At 36.8% G+C, this 15,455-nt stretch overlaps 1 protein-coding gene across 1 annotated transcript; it reads left to right on the forward strand.

Moving 5' to 3' along the window:
• Positions 1–9,599: 9,599 nt before the first annotated feature.
• LOC107587804 (transcriptional repressor scratch 1-like) lies at positions 9,600–12,340 on the forward strand. The gene is made up of 2 exons (XM_016275735.1): positions 9,600–10,173; positions 10,991–12,340. Exons 1-2 carry the CDS (start codon positions 10,059–10,061, stop codon positions 11,713–11,715), a joined length of 840 nt encoding a protein of 279 aa, XP_016131221.1. The 5' UTR covers positions 9,600–10,058; the 3' UTR covers positions 11,716–12,340.
• The last annotated feature ends 3,115 nt before the right edge of the window (positions 12,341–15,455 follow it).

Here is a 15,455-nt window from a genome sequence, read left to right on the forward strand (position 1 = left end):
CCTGCATAATGCAACTACCACGATCAAGGCCCAGAGAGATAGTAAGGACATCGTTAAAATAGTCCATGTGTCATCACGTCGTTTAACCTTAATTTGATCAAGCTACGAGGATACTTTTTGTATGTAAAGAAAAAAAAAAAGAGACAACTTTCAACAGCTTTATTCAATAACTTTATTCCATGTCAGTCTTCGATGCGCTTTCACAGGAGTACAAAAATATCGTAATTTGTGTTCCGAAGATAAACGAAGGTCTTACAGGTTTGGAATGACATAAGGCTGAGTAATTAATGACAGGATTTTTTAAAAAATTGTGAACTACCCTTTTAACTTTAACACATTTTGATCTAAGCCAGATGTTGCTAACATTAGCACAAGGGCTTGCTTAGGTTTGTGTGGCATTGTTTACATTTTAATAGTAAGGATGTCAGAACTTGACACAACTGATACAGTCTGTCTTGATTTTACTAAGATTTCACTTGAGTTATGCCGTACAATCTGATATCATAATAGACAGAACTAAATCAGCAAAGTTAAGTATGTAATAAACAAGCACGCAAGATGATGATGTCTAACTTTGTGACTGATCAAAATTTGAATATGGTCTTACTTTAGACCATTAGAAAGCTAAAGTCAACAAGTTCCATATTTAGTTGATTCCATCATGCACATACAGTACGGTATCTGTGACTGTTGTGACAGTCACTCAGGAATTGATTTCTTTGAGTCTTTGCCTGTAGTCCTCATACAAAAGCACACTGAGCTTTGCCACACCTGCAGCTGAACTCAGGTTTTGTCTTTACTGCCCATAAACTGTTCATCTTGTGTTAACCTTGATGTGATGATCCTCTCCCTCGAGATAAACATCACAAAGCCAGTCCACACCACTATGGCATCAAGTCTGTCCTGCTATCAATCTCAGAGAGGGGTTATCTGTGGAAGAGAGCTCAGCTGCCTCATTCTTCTCCATCTGATGTCTACCTCACTGCACTTATAGTCTCCATCACACACTTAGAGGATAATGAGATTTTTTTTGCTTTTTTTTTGCCAAATCTTTCTCAGCCAGAGAGGACCACAGAGAGAGAGACAAAGAGATTGATGTGCAAGTATTTAGTAGATTCTTTAAAGGGATAGACCACACAAAAATGAAAATTCTGTCATCATTTGTGCTCCCTCATGTCTTTCCAAACCTCTATGACTTACTTTCTTCTGTGGAACACTAAAGAATATATTTTGAAGAATGTTGGTAACTACACCATTTCAGTTCCCACTGACTTCCATTGTCAAAAAAATGAACATTCTTCAAAATATCTTCTTTTGTGTTCAGCGGGGGAAAAGAATGACATAAATTATTTTTCATTTTTAAATACATTTTATATTTTATACATTTAAATTTTTTGAGATGTTGGTAACTACACCATTTCAGTTCCCACTGACTTCCATTGTCAAAAAAATGAACATTCTTCAAAATATCTTCTTTTGTGTTCAGCGGGGGAAAAGAATGACATGAGGGGGAGTAAATTATTTTTCATTTTTAAATACATTTTATATTTTATACATTTAAATTTTTTGATGAACCATCCTTTAAAGAAATTCTTAATACTCTCTGAATTACTTTGACATCCTGGGCAAAGGCAGCGGAACGAATACATTTAATCTGTCCAGTTTTTGATATATCATCTTTTTTAGCATGTTCTTACACTATGTTTTAACCATGCTGCAAATTTTTAACCTCAAGTAATTTGTCTTTCCACACTGACAGTGAAAAATCTGCATGATGCAACACAATCACAGCCAATCAGGATATATGAATTTTAATATTCAGTTAGAAGAAGCAGGATTTTCAATAGTTTAGATTAATATGAAAGCATTTGTATTGCTTGTCACGTATTCATGGTTAGGACAAGCAGGTCATTTTATTGGAAAAACACTAACAAGAAGTGTCTTTACAGAGTTTGCACATACCTACAGTAGTTTAGAGGCATTTGAAATGTTGAAGTTAAAGTGAATATTAAAATACTTTTTCCTGTCCTAATTCGTGCAGCGACCGCTATAAGTATTAGTCCCGTGTCTTCTCTGTAATAAGGCAGTGCAGCAATGCCAACTCATAGACTGTCTGCCAGTGTACTGAATGGAGTCAGATGAACTAATTATCTCTTCCAGACTTCATGCTTAAGAGCAAAGAAGACCCTGCTCTCAGACTCCAACAGAGAGACAATAAACTTCACAATTACACACACAAACACACACAGATTCATCTGTAGGATCATTGGCGCACAGTTCTTGGATATTAGGGAAATCTTTCTCTCTGTGTACTCGTGAATAGCTTTCTTCCCTTCAACTCTTTGGCTGATTATCTTCCATCAGTGAGTGCAGGATGGTTGGTTTTGTTGGGTGAGAAAGGGTATTGCACTCGGGGGAATGGATTCAGAATAAACATGCTAATCAGATTAATTCATTTGACCTTGTACTTTTTGTCTGCAGGGTTAGAGTTCCCTGCCAAGTCATGTCTATTTTCAAATGCCTCCATTCCCTCCCCTCTGCTTTCCTCTCTGTCTATGTTCTTTTCATCATGATCTGTTAATTATAAGGTCATTGTCTGGTGTATGTTAGTACATTGTGCTCAGCCATTCACAGTGGCCGGTCTGATTCATTCATACGAGGAAACAATGGTGCAGTGCGCGTATAATCAGCTTTCTGCGCTGGTGAGCTTTAATAGGTCAAACGCAGAGGGCAATGGGGACATACCCAAAGCTTGTGCTGAAGAGTAAATAAAAGACATTTTCATGGGTCTTATTAGCAAAGAGTGTGGATAATGTCATGAAGTTTCAGTGGGGAAGCACAATATATTGGTAGCATATCGGTTATTGGTACAGATGTTAGACTTTTTAATTAAAAAATGTGATGGCTAAATTATATATATCCCGTTTATATAAATTATTCTAAAATTAAATTATTTATTAAATAGTTTAGTTCTAATTTATTCATTATTACTTAAGCAACATTATTACTTTATAAATTATATTATTGATATATATTATTTATTATTAATGTATTAAGTTATTTTAACATTATTTTACTGTTTTATTATTTAAAATTTAAAAGTAACATTTTAAACTTTTTTATTTTTAGTATGTATTTTGGTCAATTATTATTATTAATTAGTCTATATATATATATATAGACTAATTAATAATAATAATTGACCAAAATACATACTAAAAATAAAAAAGTTTAAAATGTAATTATAATTATAATTTAATAATTGATTAATTCAATATTTAATTTATTTAATATTTATTATATTTATATTTATTTTAGAATTTAAGAAATTATTTTAATAAATATTTGTATTATATTAAATATTATTTAACGACAATGACAAAAACAACAACATCAACAACAACAACAATAATAATAATAATAATGATGGCTATTGGATAATAATTCATATTTATATAAATATTATTAACATAATTATCTGTATCGGCCAGAAATGTTATATCAGTGTCGAGGTTGCCCTTTGTTATTGATATGGGGTGAGTGGCAATGGTTGTAACACTTTCTGCTTTAACATCTGTAGCCTTACAGGTTTTTATTTGATTTGATTTGATTTGTTGCAATATTAGGAATATAAATTAATATTTGTTAAACATTTTTTCACCCTCTCAGGCCATCTAAGGTGTAGATGTAGATAAGTTAATTTTTTTATTTGAACAGATTTGGAGACATTTAGCATTATATCACTTGCTCACTAATGGATCCTCTACAGTGAATGGGTGCCGTCAGAATGAGAGTTCAAACTACTGATACAAACATCAGAACAATTCTCAAATAATGTTTGTTTGTGATAAATAAATCCATCATTCAGCTGTTTTTAACTTCAAACCATTGATTCCAACTAAACCTCTAACCATAATGTACTGTAGCTTTGTCTCTTTTAAAAGTCTCTCATCAAAATCAGGAGAGAAATGTGCACAGATCAATCACTGTTTACAAGCAAAAACAGTCTAAAGCAATTCTAAACAAATATGTTGGTGGAATTCTGATGTGAAGGAACAACAGCTTTTTCAATGGGGAGATGTTATTATGGATTATGAACTTGTATTTTGGCCAGAAGCAACGTAAAGTTAAAATGCCTTGATGGATTGGTTGCTTACAAAAACGCAGCCTTTTGGCTTCACAATACATTAACTGATGAACTAGAGTCTTGTAGATTACTTGTGGATTATCGTGATGTTTTTATCAGCTGTTTGGACTCTCATTCTGACGGCACCCATTCACTACAAATGATCTATTGGTGAGCAAGTGATGTAATGCTAGATTTATCCAAATCTGTTTCAATGAAGAAATAAACTCACCTACATGGATGACATTAGGGTGAGTAAACTTTCAGGATTTTTTACGTTTTTGATTCTTAAATGTGCAAAGAGTGCTGATTTTCAGCGACACCTGAAAACTCATCTCTTTCATGACCATTTGACTTCATCTTAAATAAAACAACAACAACAACTTTGCTTTCTGTTGCTGCCGTGTGGTTTGAGTTTGAGCTCCGTCAAGTTAATTCTTTGTCGTCTAATTTTTTATCTTAAAATCGTACTAATCTGGGCTGCGTTTCTCGATAACGATTGATTTTAGCGTTTAAGAGCGTTTTCTACGAGTCAATTTACGATCGTTCGTTATTGTTTCACGTGCGTTTCCCAAAAATGCACTTAACACAATCGCACGTAGCCGTACTTTAAAGGGGTCCTATTATGCTCTTTTACAAAGTCTTGATTTTGTTTTGGGGGTGTACTAGAACAGGCTCTCATACTTGGTTGTTCGAAAAACACATTATTTTTCACATATTTTACATTATTGCAACACCTCTCTCCCCAGTCTGGCATGAACGGCTCGAATAGTTCCTGTATCAAATGAAGGCCCGCCTTCTGAAATACGAAATGTGCTGTGATTGGTTAGCTGGGCCAGTGTGTGTTGTGATTGGCAGCACTCGGCACCTGGTCGGGAAATTTCATCCCCTTACCATAGTAAGGAGATTCAGTGTAAATATTGCGTCAAAAGCAAATAAATTTGAGCGCGAATAAATTTGAGCGCGATTTAAACCCGGATGATTGTAACCACTCTAAATTCGTCTGCCTTGGGAAAGCTACTGTGTCTCCGACATAGTGATAACACTCGTTGCCTTCTCTAGTGCAGCTCAACCAGGTCTCATCCCATGCATCGATATTTGTGATCTCACAAATCCCGGAAAATATGCATTGTAGTCCAAACGAGTCGTTCGTTGTAGTTTTTGAAAAGTGATTTCTGTTAAATAAAATATCTCCTTTTGAATTGAACTTTGACCTTTGTAACTTTGCAGATCTTTTTTATGCTCAAACAGCAACATTACAGACTAACTAAAGTTGAAAAAGTGAAAAAGCATAATAACACCCCTTTAAGTGATACGTAGGAGTCGCTATCCGTTTGTCAAGTGCTGAAATGTCACCTTATAGAATGGCTCGTAATTGTAGTATTACACGCTCGTTTATTGAAATGTTAACCTAATGCCGCGTTCCAGACAACTCGGATATAATAACTATAATAAAACATTATATTATATTATATTATATTATATTATAGTGTATAATATTATACTTTACATAATAATATATAATATAATTTATACATAGATAGAGAGAGAGAGAGAGAGAGAGAGACGTTATTTCCGGGTCCAATACATGGCTGGTGCACGTCAGCAAGTCATTGACAGATTTTTTCCCAGTCTTTGAAGCATATTTCCTACATTACTTCTTTTATTTATTTATTTATTTAGTTCAGTCATTTAATTTAGGTGTGTATTTCTATTTTTTCTGCCCTTTTTAATTCTTTAAATTATAAATTAATAATAAAAAAAGAGTAATAAAGTGCCCTGAACAATGCCTGAAACTTTGTATTACGAGCACTTCCTGTGTTTATTTGCCTCTTTAAGATGAATCACTTGTTGTATTCCTCAATTGTGAGTTGATTTGGATAAAAGCGTCTGCTAAAATGAATAAATGTAAATGTGCTGCCATTACAACTACCCCACTACCAGGGTGAATTGAAACAGATGGGTTGGGATGTAACACATTGGAAAACAGAAATAAGTTTAAATTGTGCATTTTGTTAATCAAATTGAAGTTTTTTTTTCAGAATTATTTCAGAATTATATTCCAGCCCCCATCAACCTTGCTCAAACTTCAGCCCAAACTCTAAAATCACAAACAAGTTGGAACAAATTACTGAGCAAATATACATAAAGCAGTGTGTCACTGTTATCATTGATCTACTATTATAGTTTCTATTCATATTTTGAATTAGATTTTATTTTTATATTTTCTGGTTTCATTTTAATTGTAATATTTTAGTGTTTTTGTTGTATTCATTATATCTATATAATTTTTCGGTTTTAGTCTTAGTTATTTTAGTACTTTAAACAAAAATGAGAGAAAATTAGTGTTTTATATACTATATATATATTATATATATATACTGTATATATATATATATATATTTATTTTATTTGTTATACAAATTTTATTTAATACAAATAATACAAATTAATTAAAAAAGTTGTCAATTAGTATTTAAAAATAGGTTTAACAATATTTAATAGATTTAAAAATGTTTTCTATTTTATTTTATTTATTATAATATCATTTAACATTATACAGTACTTTGGATTTAATTTAGTTGGAAAAAAATGTAAAGCCCTGATTATGATGTTCAAATACAGTGGTTCCTGGACTTCTCATTAACTGGACTACAGTGTAACTACAGTGTCATTTCCTGCAGCCTAAACTGACACCATTGTTTACCCATCAATCATCGTGATGTGTGGCCCGTGTGTTTTATATACTATATATATATTATATATATATATATACTGTACATACTGTGTATATCATAAAGAGGCAAATATGCTTATTGAGATGTTAGTTCTGTAGTTTATGTAACATCAGTTAATCCATGATTGCAAATGAAATTATAAACTAGAAGTGAAGTTTTGATATTTTTAGATGTTTTTTTTATTATTTGTTTTTGTTTATTTTTCCTTTTTAGGGGTTCAAGCACATCGTGCTGAAACCCTATTTTAATTCTTTTTCTTTTCATACACAGAGCCTTACAGCATCTACACCACTTTTACCTTATGGGGTTGGTGGTCATGTATGATACCCGTTTCTCAGTGGTTAAACTGAAGGTGTTCAACTCAGCCCATGTTACAACCGTCCCTGATCTCCGCTATTATTCAGGATACAGAATTCAATATGACGTCGATCCCAGGTCAGTTTGTTTTGGCAGTGAGTCCGCTCTGAGTGATCGAGCTCATCACAGTGACCTGGGAACACATCCGAGAGGCTTTTGGTGATCCGCAGGGAGATGAATGCAGGGGTAGATTGTTAACGCAACATGTGCTTTTGTATGTGCGCGTCAGTTTACGTGTCAGAGTAGGCTATAATATCGTCTCCGAGCGAGTGTTAATATCTCTCTTCTTTGGCTCCTTGTCTTACGGTTCAGAAGGATGTAACCTCTGATCACTTCTGACACACCATTGTTTGACTGTCGGCAGAATTAAATGATATCTCTCTCTCCTCTCTTTTCTTCCGCTCTCCAAAACGGAATTCCCAGTCTCCGGTATGTTACTCTTTCACAGAAAGGCTTGTCAAGTATAGAAATGCAATTTCACTGATTCAAGGCAATTACCTTGGAGCCTCTCTCCTCATCAGGATGAAGAAACTACAAAGGCACAGATGGAGGCTGACTCTTGTAAAGGAAAGAGCTTGAGGCAAAGATCCGCAGCAGCCCCACTGACACTTGCGTGGTGATGACTTAAATCGCTCAAGCGCTCGAGACAAAGAGGAGGAGAGAATCCTAATTACCCACCATCACTTGCATCATCCTCAATTTGCAGTGAATGTGGTGGGAGAGTGAGGAAGGAGAGAGAGTTTTTAGTACATATTACATAGTGTGTGAACTGCGGTGCCACCCACTAACTTTAGTGGAATCTTGGCTGTTTGTTTCCCTAGTTTGCCAATGTAGTATGTTTTACTGAAGTCATAAAAATCACAGAGAGATTAGGTAGGTGATTAGTTAGTGATAGCTCAGAGTGGATGGGATTTTAGGTAATACTGGTTAAACAGTATAGAAAATAGGCATGTTTTGGGAGTAATTTATGTCTGAAAAGCTTACTTTATATTCTCAAATAATTAATAATAACTAGTAGGGTTAGGGTCAATAATATTGGCCTTTGAACTCTGTGTCATAGTTTTTTTTTGGGAAAACACAAAGGACTTTCTTTATATTTTGTTGCTGTGCCAAAAGAACAATATGCAGCGTAAAAAATAGTTTTCATCATAACAGCATCTTTGTTTTCATTCGTTTAAGTTACAGTATACACACACAAAATAGTTTGTCATTTCTACTTGTGGGTTATGGGTTTTTGAGTTATGAAAGTCATGAAATTCGAAGTTGAATAAAAGTCTAATGAACTTGGCACTACTTTGTTTCAGATTAAGTGGGTAGTTTTTTTACATTGAAAAAAAATTTGTCAAGTAAATTACTGCTAATGTTTCTAAATCAAAGGAATATATTAAGAGAAATATTTTGGTGTTAACATGTATTATGCAAAGGGTTGACCTTTTAGTGAGTTTGAAGATTAAGATTGAAGATATATTATATTATATTATTGTCATATTATTATTGTCATAGAAAGAAAGAACGAAAGAAGAGCTATAAAGTGTTTTCATTATTTTTTAAACTTTTAAAATTAGATTCCAAATATTATCTTTGCGTCACTTTTGTCAAAAAATCATCATTTTCATAAACCTAACTCCATTAATACAAATCACAGAGAGATTAAAAGTAATATTGGTTAAACAACCTAAACAAGTCCATGTTTGAGTGCATTTTATGTCTGAAAAGGTATAACAGCATCTCAATAGATCATTTGTATTCTCTGATAATCATCTTTCAGTAATACTTGATGTCTGCTTCTGACCTTGGTGGGTTTTTTTCTTTTTCAAAACAGTAAGGATATGTTTCTTGAACATCTGTGGCACAAAAACAACATATATCTAAAGCACATGCCCATATAATTTAAATAAAATATATTGCTACTGATATTGCTAACATGTATGAATATATGAAGATTTCTCTGTTAATATTTGTTATGTACTATAGGTTAAAGAGCAATCCGAAGAGTTTTTATGGGATGTCTATGGATGTCGAATGTATTTTGTGCAAGCTTTCAAAATAGAGGTGCAAAAAACGACCATTGGAAACGAGGAACAGACCAAGTTTGAGGTGTCACTGATTTTTTTAAATATATATATGCTTACTGTTAGAGAAAGAAGGAAAGAAAGACTGTAAAATGTTTTTATTCTTAAAAAACAAAATATATCCCCCCAAAAATGTGTGATTTGCTTTGATTTATGTAATGTGCATTTTTTGGATGAGACTCAGATTGTCGTAAATAGACTTTTCACAACAATACATTCTTATTCCGCAGAAACATGGCGGGAGCCGTGAACGTAGGAAAAATGAGACTGAGAGACGAATAACAGCATCAATAAATCATTCTCGTCCAATGTTGTTCCCGGGAGATTTCTGATGGATGAAATTAAGCACTTCCATCTCCATCTCCCACCTGATCGCGCGCGTATAAATCCCAGTAGCTGATCAGCAGAGCTCAGACATCAAACCGACCCCGCGCGAGCAGAGACGCCAGCGGACACCTCTCTCCCTCCCCGCTTTAACATTAACAACCGCTCCTCCGGAAACGTGCTCGCATTTAAAGCTGCCCATTTTTGGAGCGCTTCCATTTGGGTCTGAGCGCACTTTGACGGATCTGCTGCTGTCCAGTGCTGAAGTTGCATTTCGCCTGTGCGGAACGGCTTGCGCACAACTGAAGCTCCGGAGCTTCCGCGTCTTTCCCCCTCGCTCAGGTGTTTGACTTTCAGCCCTGCAGGACCAACTCTTTTACTGTGCGGTGGATAGAGCGAGGATATCGTGCTGGAAGAGGCTTTCCGCTCTGCGCTTTAAACATGCCAAGGTCTTTTTTGGTGAAAAAGGTGAAGCTAGATGATTTCTCATCCACTGAACTTGAGCGCGCGTACGGCAGGTCCAGGACCGATCTTAGCTTTCGGATACACGACAAAGGTAAATGCAAAGGAATGCTTATTCCCTTTGATTTAGCGCTCTTTAACTTAATACAAGCAGAGTTTTAGCTGCAACCACAATCAAACACATCTGAAATTGCGAAGAATGGTTTTGGGGTTCATTTATGAATTAAACTCTGCAGGAAGGAAAGTAGATATATAGTAGCGGGATTAAGCACCTCGGTGGTTTTACTTGTGATTTATGTGAAACCATAATGGGAATACAAACATAATTAGTGGGATTCCAGCACTGAAAACGCATGGTAACATTCGCATGCATGCCATATGGAAATCTGCTGCTGGTAACAAAGCTTAACTTCTCAGCAACTTGGAGCCCAGTCACTTCTAGATGAGCTTAGGTGTTTGTTTATTCTGCAAATCAAAGAAACGCTTAGGGCAGCTGCGCACACCACACTGTGCTTATGGTGGTGCCTTTAGAAGGGGGTAATTAATCTCCCACTGTAAAGAATAGTGCTATCTGTGCTCATACTGCAAGTCCACAGTAAATGTGGCATCCTTCACAGCTCCACGGATTTGTCCTGAAATAATGTGAAGTCAAGCTGACACCTATTTTGTTTGAAATTTCCTGTAGTGAGTGGTCATTAAGTCTAATTATATTCAAAGAGAAATGCTGAATTTGTTAAACACATAATGAATCTCAAAGTGCACTGGCACAATCTGGTCGCCGGTCGCCTTTGCCAAGGTGGAGATAAATTGAGCGGAAAAGTGACCGTTGCATCGTCGAATCCCATTGTCCTCACCTGATTCCCTTGTGAATATGAATAATTGAATAAAAGATCTTGTTCTTTCCACGCTAGGCTACATCAGTGACTACATCACCCCGGCCGTTTACGATGGAGAAAGTGACGGTGGCACTAAAGTACCTTCTCCAGGACCGATTTACGACAGTAACCACAGCGACTACGGGGCACCTGACTCGGACCAGCCTGACAGCCCGCAATCCGAGATCACATCCGGGTACATCAACGGCGACAACGCAGTGAGCGAAGGTTATGCCGTGGACGCGTTCTTCATCACAGACGGCAGGTCCCGTCGGAAAGTGCTCAGCGGCTCGCGGACCCTCCAGCGGCACACGTGCAACGAATGTGGCAAAACCTACGCGACGTCTTCCAACCTGAGCAGGCACAAACAGACGCACCGGAGCCTGGACAGTAAGATGGCCAAAAAGTGCCAGACATGTGGGAAAGCCTACGTGTCCATGCCAGCCCTGGCCATGCACCTGCTTACCCATGATCTCAAGCACAAGTGTGACATATGTGGGAAAGCGTTCAGCAGACCTTGGCTACTGCAGGGCCACATGCGCTCTCACACGGGCGAGAAGCCCTTTGGATGTGCACACTGTGGAAAAGCGTTCGCCGACCGTTCCAACCTGCGGGCGCACATGCAGACCCACTCCGCGTTTAAGCATTACAAATGCAAGCGATGCGACAAAACTTTCGCGCTCAAGTCCTACCTGAACAAGCATTACGAGTCGGCGTGCTTTAAAGGCGCGTTCTCGCCGCTCGCGTCCGTCGAGGCGTGACTTCCGGTCTGTAAGCGCTCACACCCCCGTCACGTGTTAGGATGATTACGCTATCTTACCCAGTTATGTCCCACAATCAAAATGAATCCCAGTAATAGCACAATTTTCTCTATATTTCTTTCTCGCAAAGTTGACCATAAAGGAATATGGAACCTTCGCATGCACTTCAGCACCCGTGTCCTCAAATGACGGTCAGACAGTTCACCTCGGCGCTGCGCAGTGCTTGACTTTGACTTGCGTCGAGTGAAGGTTTGAGTGACACCATGTTCCTCATTAAAATAAAACTCTTTTGTATTGTCAGTGGATATTATCATACTGCTGCAAGTGGCCCAAACGTATTCACAATCGAGGTAAACTGGTATTATTTATTTATTTATTATATATTTATTTATTTTTCTCTGTTTTTATTACTTCATCTAGGATGTATGATTCTCTATGAAGCACTGAAAGTGTGATTGTCATATATTTATGTATTTATTTATTTTAATGATTCATTTGGCCTTTTTCTTTCTCAATAACGTTGCCTTTTGGGTTACGCCAGTCTTATTAACATGCCAAAGCATTTAGATCCATTGTAATAATTTTAAAATGTTTTTGTTTGTTTGTTTGTTTTTTTATTTGATTATTATTTTTTGTATACCTACTTAATGCATGCAAAAAGAAAAGAAATCTATGCCAATACCACAAAGCTTATAATTTTGCCAAAATGTAGAGATAGTACAGGGGGCAATATTTCTAGGGGTTCTCATAAGAATATAAAAAGCAATAATCATAATGCATGGTATTTTTGAAAGTAATAAAGTATTACCTATAGCAGTTTTTTCTAAATCAGGTACGTTTTGATCCAATACTCTTAATAAACATTTAAAAATACCACATCAGGGAAAATGCCAATGTAGAGTTTAGTGAGACGAAATCCATAAGTCGAAACCATCTTTCTTTGCTCTCTGCTTATGCACTGCCTGCCTCGAATTTAAACGTAGATTTAGGATGTAGGCCCAAAGTGCTGTAACTCCACTCTAAGCAATTCAGAACCATTCTCTAGAAGTGTGGAACATGCAATGGCTTTTCTGAGGTTAACTCAAAGGGACACGCAAGGACAAGAAAAGGACTGGAGCGATAGGAAGGTGTACCATCTGCATGGCCGTTCTGTAATGCACTCACACTGCATTTCTAGCTCAGCTTAGATGCTTCATTTTCTCCAGTTTGGGTGTCCCTGAGGTTGAACGCACTTCATTGAAGAAATCCTTAAAAAGTAGCACAAAAACCCTAGATTCAGGTAGATGTTACCTAGCTCAATCTTCCTTTTTTATACCTTGAAAGAGGAATAACAGCTCAGTTTGAGAGGTGATCTTCATGTAGATACTCATTTGAAGAGGAAAAACCTTTTTACTGTAGATGAATCCACTACACCTGTTCAAGAAACAAAAAAAAACAAAAAAATGTCCTGCGACTTTTTGAGCCAATGTTCAAATGATGTAAGCACAAGACACAAGGCATTTTAAGCACTTCATAATAAAGGCAAAGTAAACAAACCGAGTCTATTGCTCATTTGTCCCTGATTATTGCCGTTCCTCTGTGAAATTAGTCTATTAAAGAGGCCAATTAATCTTGGTGAATGAAAATCAATGCACACGCACTGACGAAGCAACGCAGGCCAAGAGATGGGATGGGTGAAAACCTGCTATGGGTTATTTATGGTTCAATATATCCACTCCGGCAGTAGCAATTGGTTGTTTTTAATGTAGCACCAGAAGCTGATATAATGGAAATAATGGAGTGGCGATAAGGGAAGTCCAGAGGGAACAATTTCCACAGGTGCTGCGTTTCCTTCAGGGTGACATTCTCGCCACACAATCTTTGTTGGATAAGAAAAGCGTGCACTTTTGCTACCTCAAATCAACAGGTTTCATGGTGAGGCTGCAGATCTGCATGATGCTTCTCCATCCTTACAAGTGGTGCTCGGCATATGGCACATAAATGTTAGCAATCCACATGATTAGGTGTTTGTTTTACCACTTAAGGTGAGGGATGCGTTACACTTGAGTTGAGTTTTGGTGACTGTGCATGCAAGAAAAACTGCCTTTGTGTTAGGATGCAATCCAATTCACAAACACACACCACGAAGGGCAGCTTTTACTGCAGATCCATCTGTATCTGCTCAGTTCTTGTTCAGCGAGGAGCACCAAACTCTGCCGCTCAGGTTAATCTAGCTTGTGCAAACGAGGCCACCAGTGTCATCAATTTGCTGGGAATCATTATCCAAGCATTCTGAGCGTCTGTGCTCCGGTCTCCGGAGCTCTGGGTAATTGTGCTAGCAGGATGGAATCAGCAGGAGCCATTATTTAACCGGAGACAGCTGTGCGAGGGGCCACACACGTTGATCTGTTTGCTGTTTCGTCCCTGTCTCTCTGCTTTAGGATCACAGCATCCCTTGAGTGATTCCTGCGTCTTCTGTACTCCCCGTGTTCTCCGGGGTCCTCGTCTCTCTGACAAACCCCATAACAATCTCTCAAGTCAAGCAGGTTTACTTTTACAACTCGAACCATGCTTGATCTCAGAATAAACATTTTCAGAAGTGATTATTGGATTGGGTTTAGTCAAAGAAACTGCTTATTAATGACATCGCTGTTTTCGTTCTGGAAAGCAGAATCAATATCCATGAGGTTACAATCAGCAATGGCTGAAATTGCGCTTGTGTCAACTGATGGATTAGATCAGAGGCTATTAAAGCAAGCCTTGTACTCGAAAACAGATAGACGGGTCAGAGAACAGAATTCATTAAGAGTTTGTTGATGTACTACTACTAATAGCTAGATCATAAGAAAAAGTGACTCACGACTTTTATCTTACGCCAGCAAAACACCTCTTGTACTGTATTTTAAGTTTTTTTTTATGTTCAATGTTTATTTATTTATTTTGCATGTGCTGAAAATTTTACAGTAAAAAATGTCAAAAGCTGCATTATAGTCCGCTGTAGTATAGAGGTTTTACCGTAGTATACAGGCTACAGTGTTAAAGTCCTGAAGCCACAAGTTTTAACTGAGGAGTCCGTGTTGTTATTCCCTGATAATCTTCCCCTCTGCTATTGCACTTAAATATTGAAATACTCAAAATAGGTTGCCTCAAGAAACATTATGACGTTTAACAATGTCAGTTGCTGTTAGCTCTTATGTGTCTTGTAATGGACTGCCATACCCAAGTTTGAAGATCTCTTTTAGAATGCGATTTTAGAGCTGTAAATTATTTCAGTTAAAGCTGATTTGGCGTGTCCAAGCTGATTGGTTTGAAAAGTGACTATGAGCTGTGCTTTATACAATAGAAAGTGGACATGTATTGCCTGCAAAATATTGCTGACGCGACCCGCACCTACTTGTTTCACACAAACCCAACTGGTTTCATCTTGCGACCAATTTATCGATTGTAATGAAAATGATCTTAGTGGATTGCAATATAAAAATTATGCAGGTTATGTGCAACGAATGTCCATATTCTGTAAAAGAGGTTGCATTTCTTCCTTTTCAGCTCTTTTGTATATGCTTTGTTAAACATAGGGATGTTTTACTCAAGATGCCTTCAAAGGAGCTGCAAAAGATGAGCACAACTGATATCTTTCGCATATGCATATTGATATCTATTTTTTCCTTCCCACTAACATTCAAATATTAAAACTGAATAAAGCACTAACAATAAAAGGTTGATTAGTTGATTATCTTAAATGTTCACAGATATCTCCAACA

This window comes from Sinocyclocheilus grahami, unplaced genomic scaffold, assembly GCF_001515645.1.
Source record: "Sinocyclocheilus grahami isolate Dianchi unplaced genomic scaffold, SAMN03320097.WGS_v1.1 scaffold96.1, whole genome shotgun sequence".
Taxonomy (NCBI): domain Eukaryota; kingdom Metazoa; phylum Chordata; class Actinopteri; order Cypriniformes; family Cyprinidae; genus Sinocyclocheilus; species Sinocyclocheilus grahami.

What these genes read in the sequence shown, in the direction of transcription:
- LOC107587804 (XM_016275735.1), top strand. Translation starts at nt 10,059, where the DNA reads ATGCCAAGGTCTTTTTTGGTGAAAAAGGTGAAGCTAGATGATTTCTCA. An exon ending in CTTTCGGATACACGACAAAG is followed by an intron (nt 10,174 to 10,990) that starts GTAAATGCAAAG and finishes TTTCCACGCTAG; the next exon opens with GCTACATCAGTGACTACATC.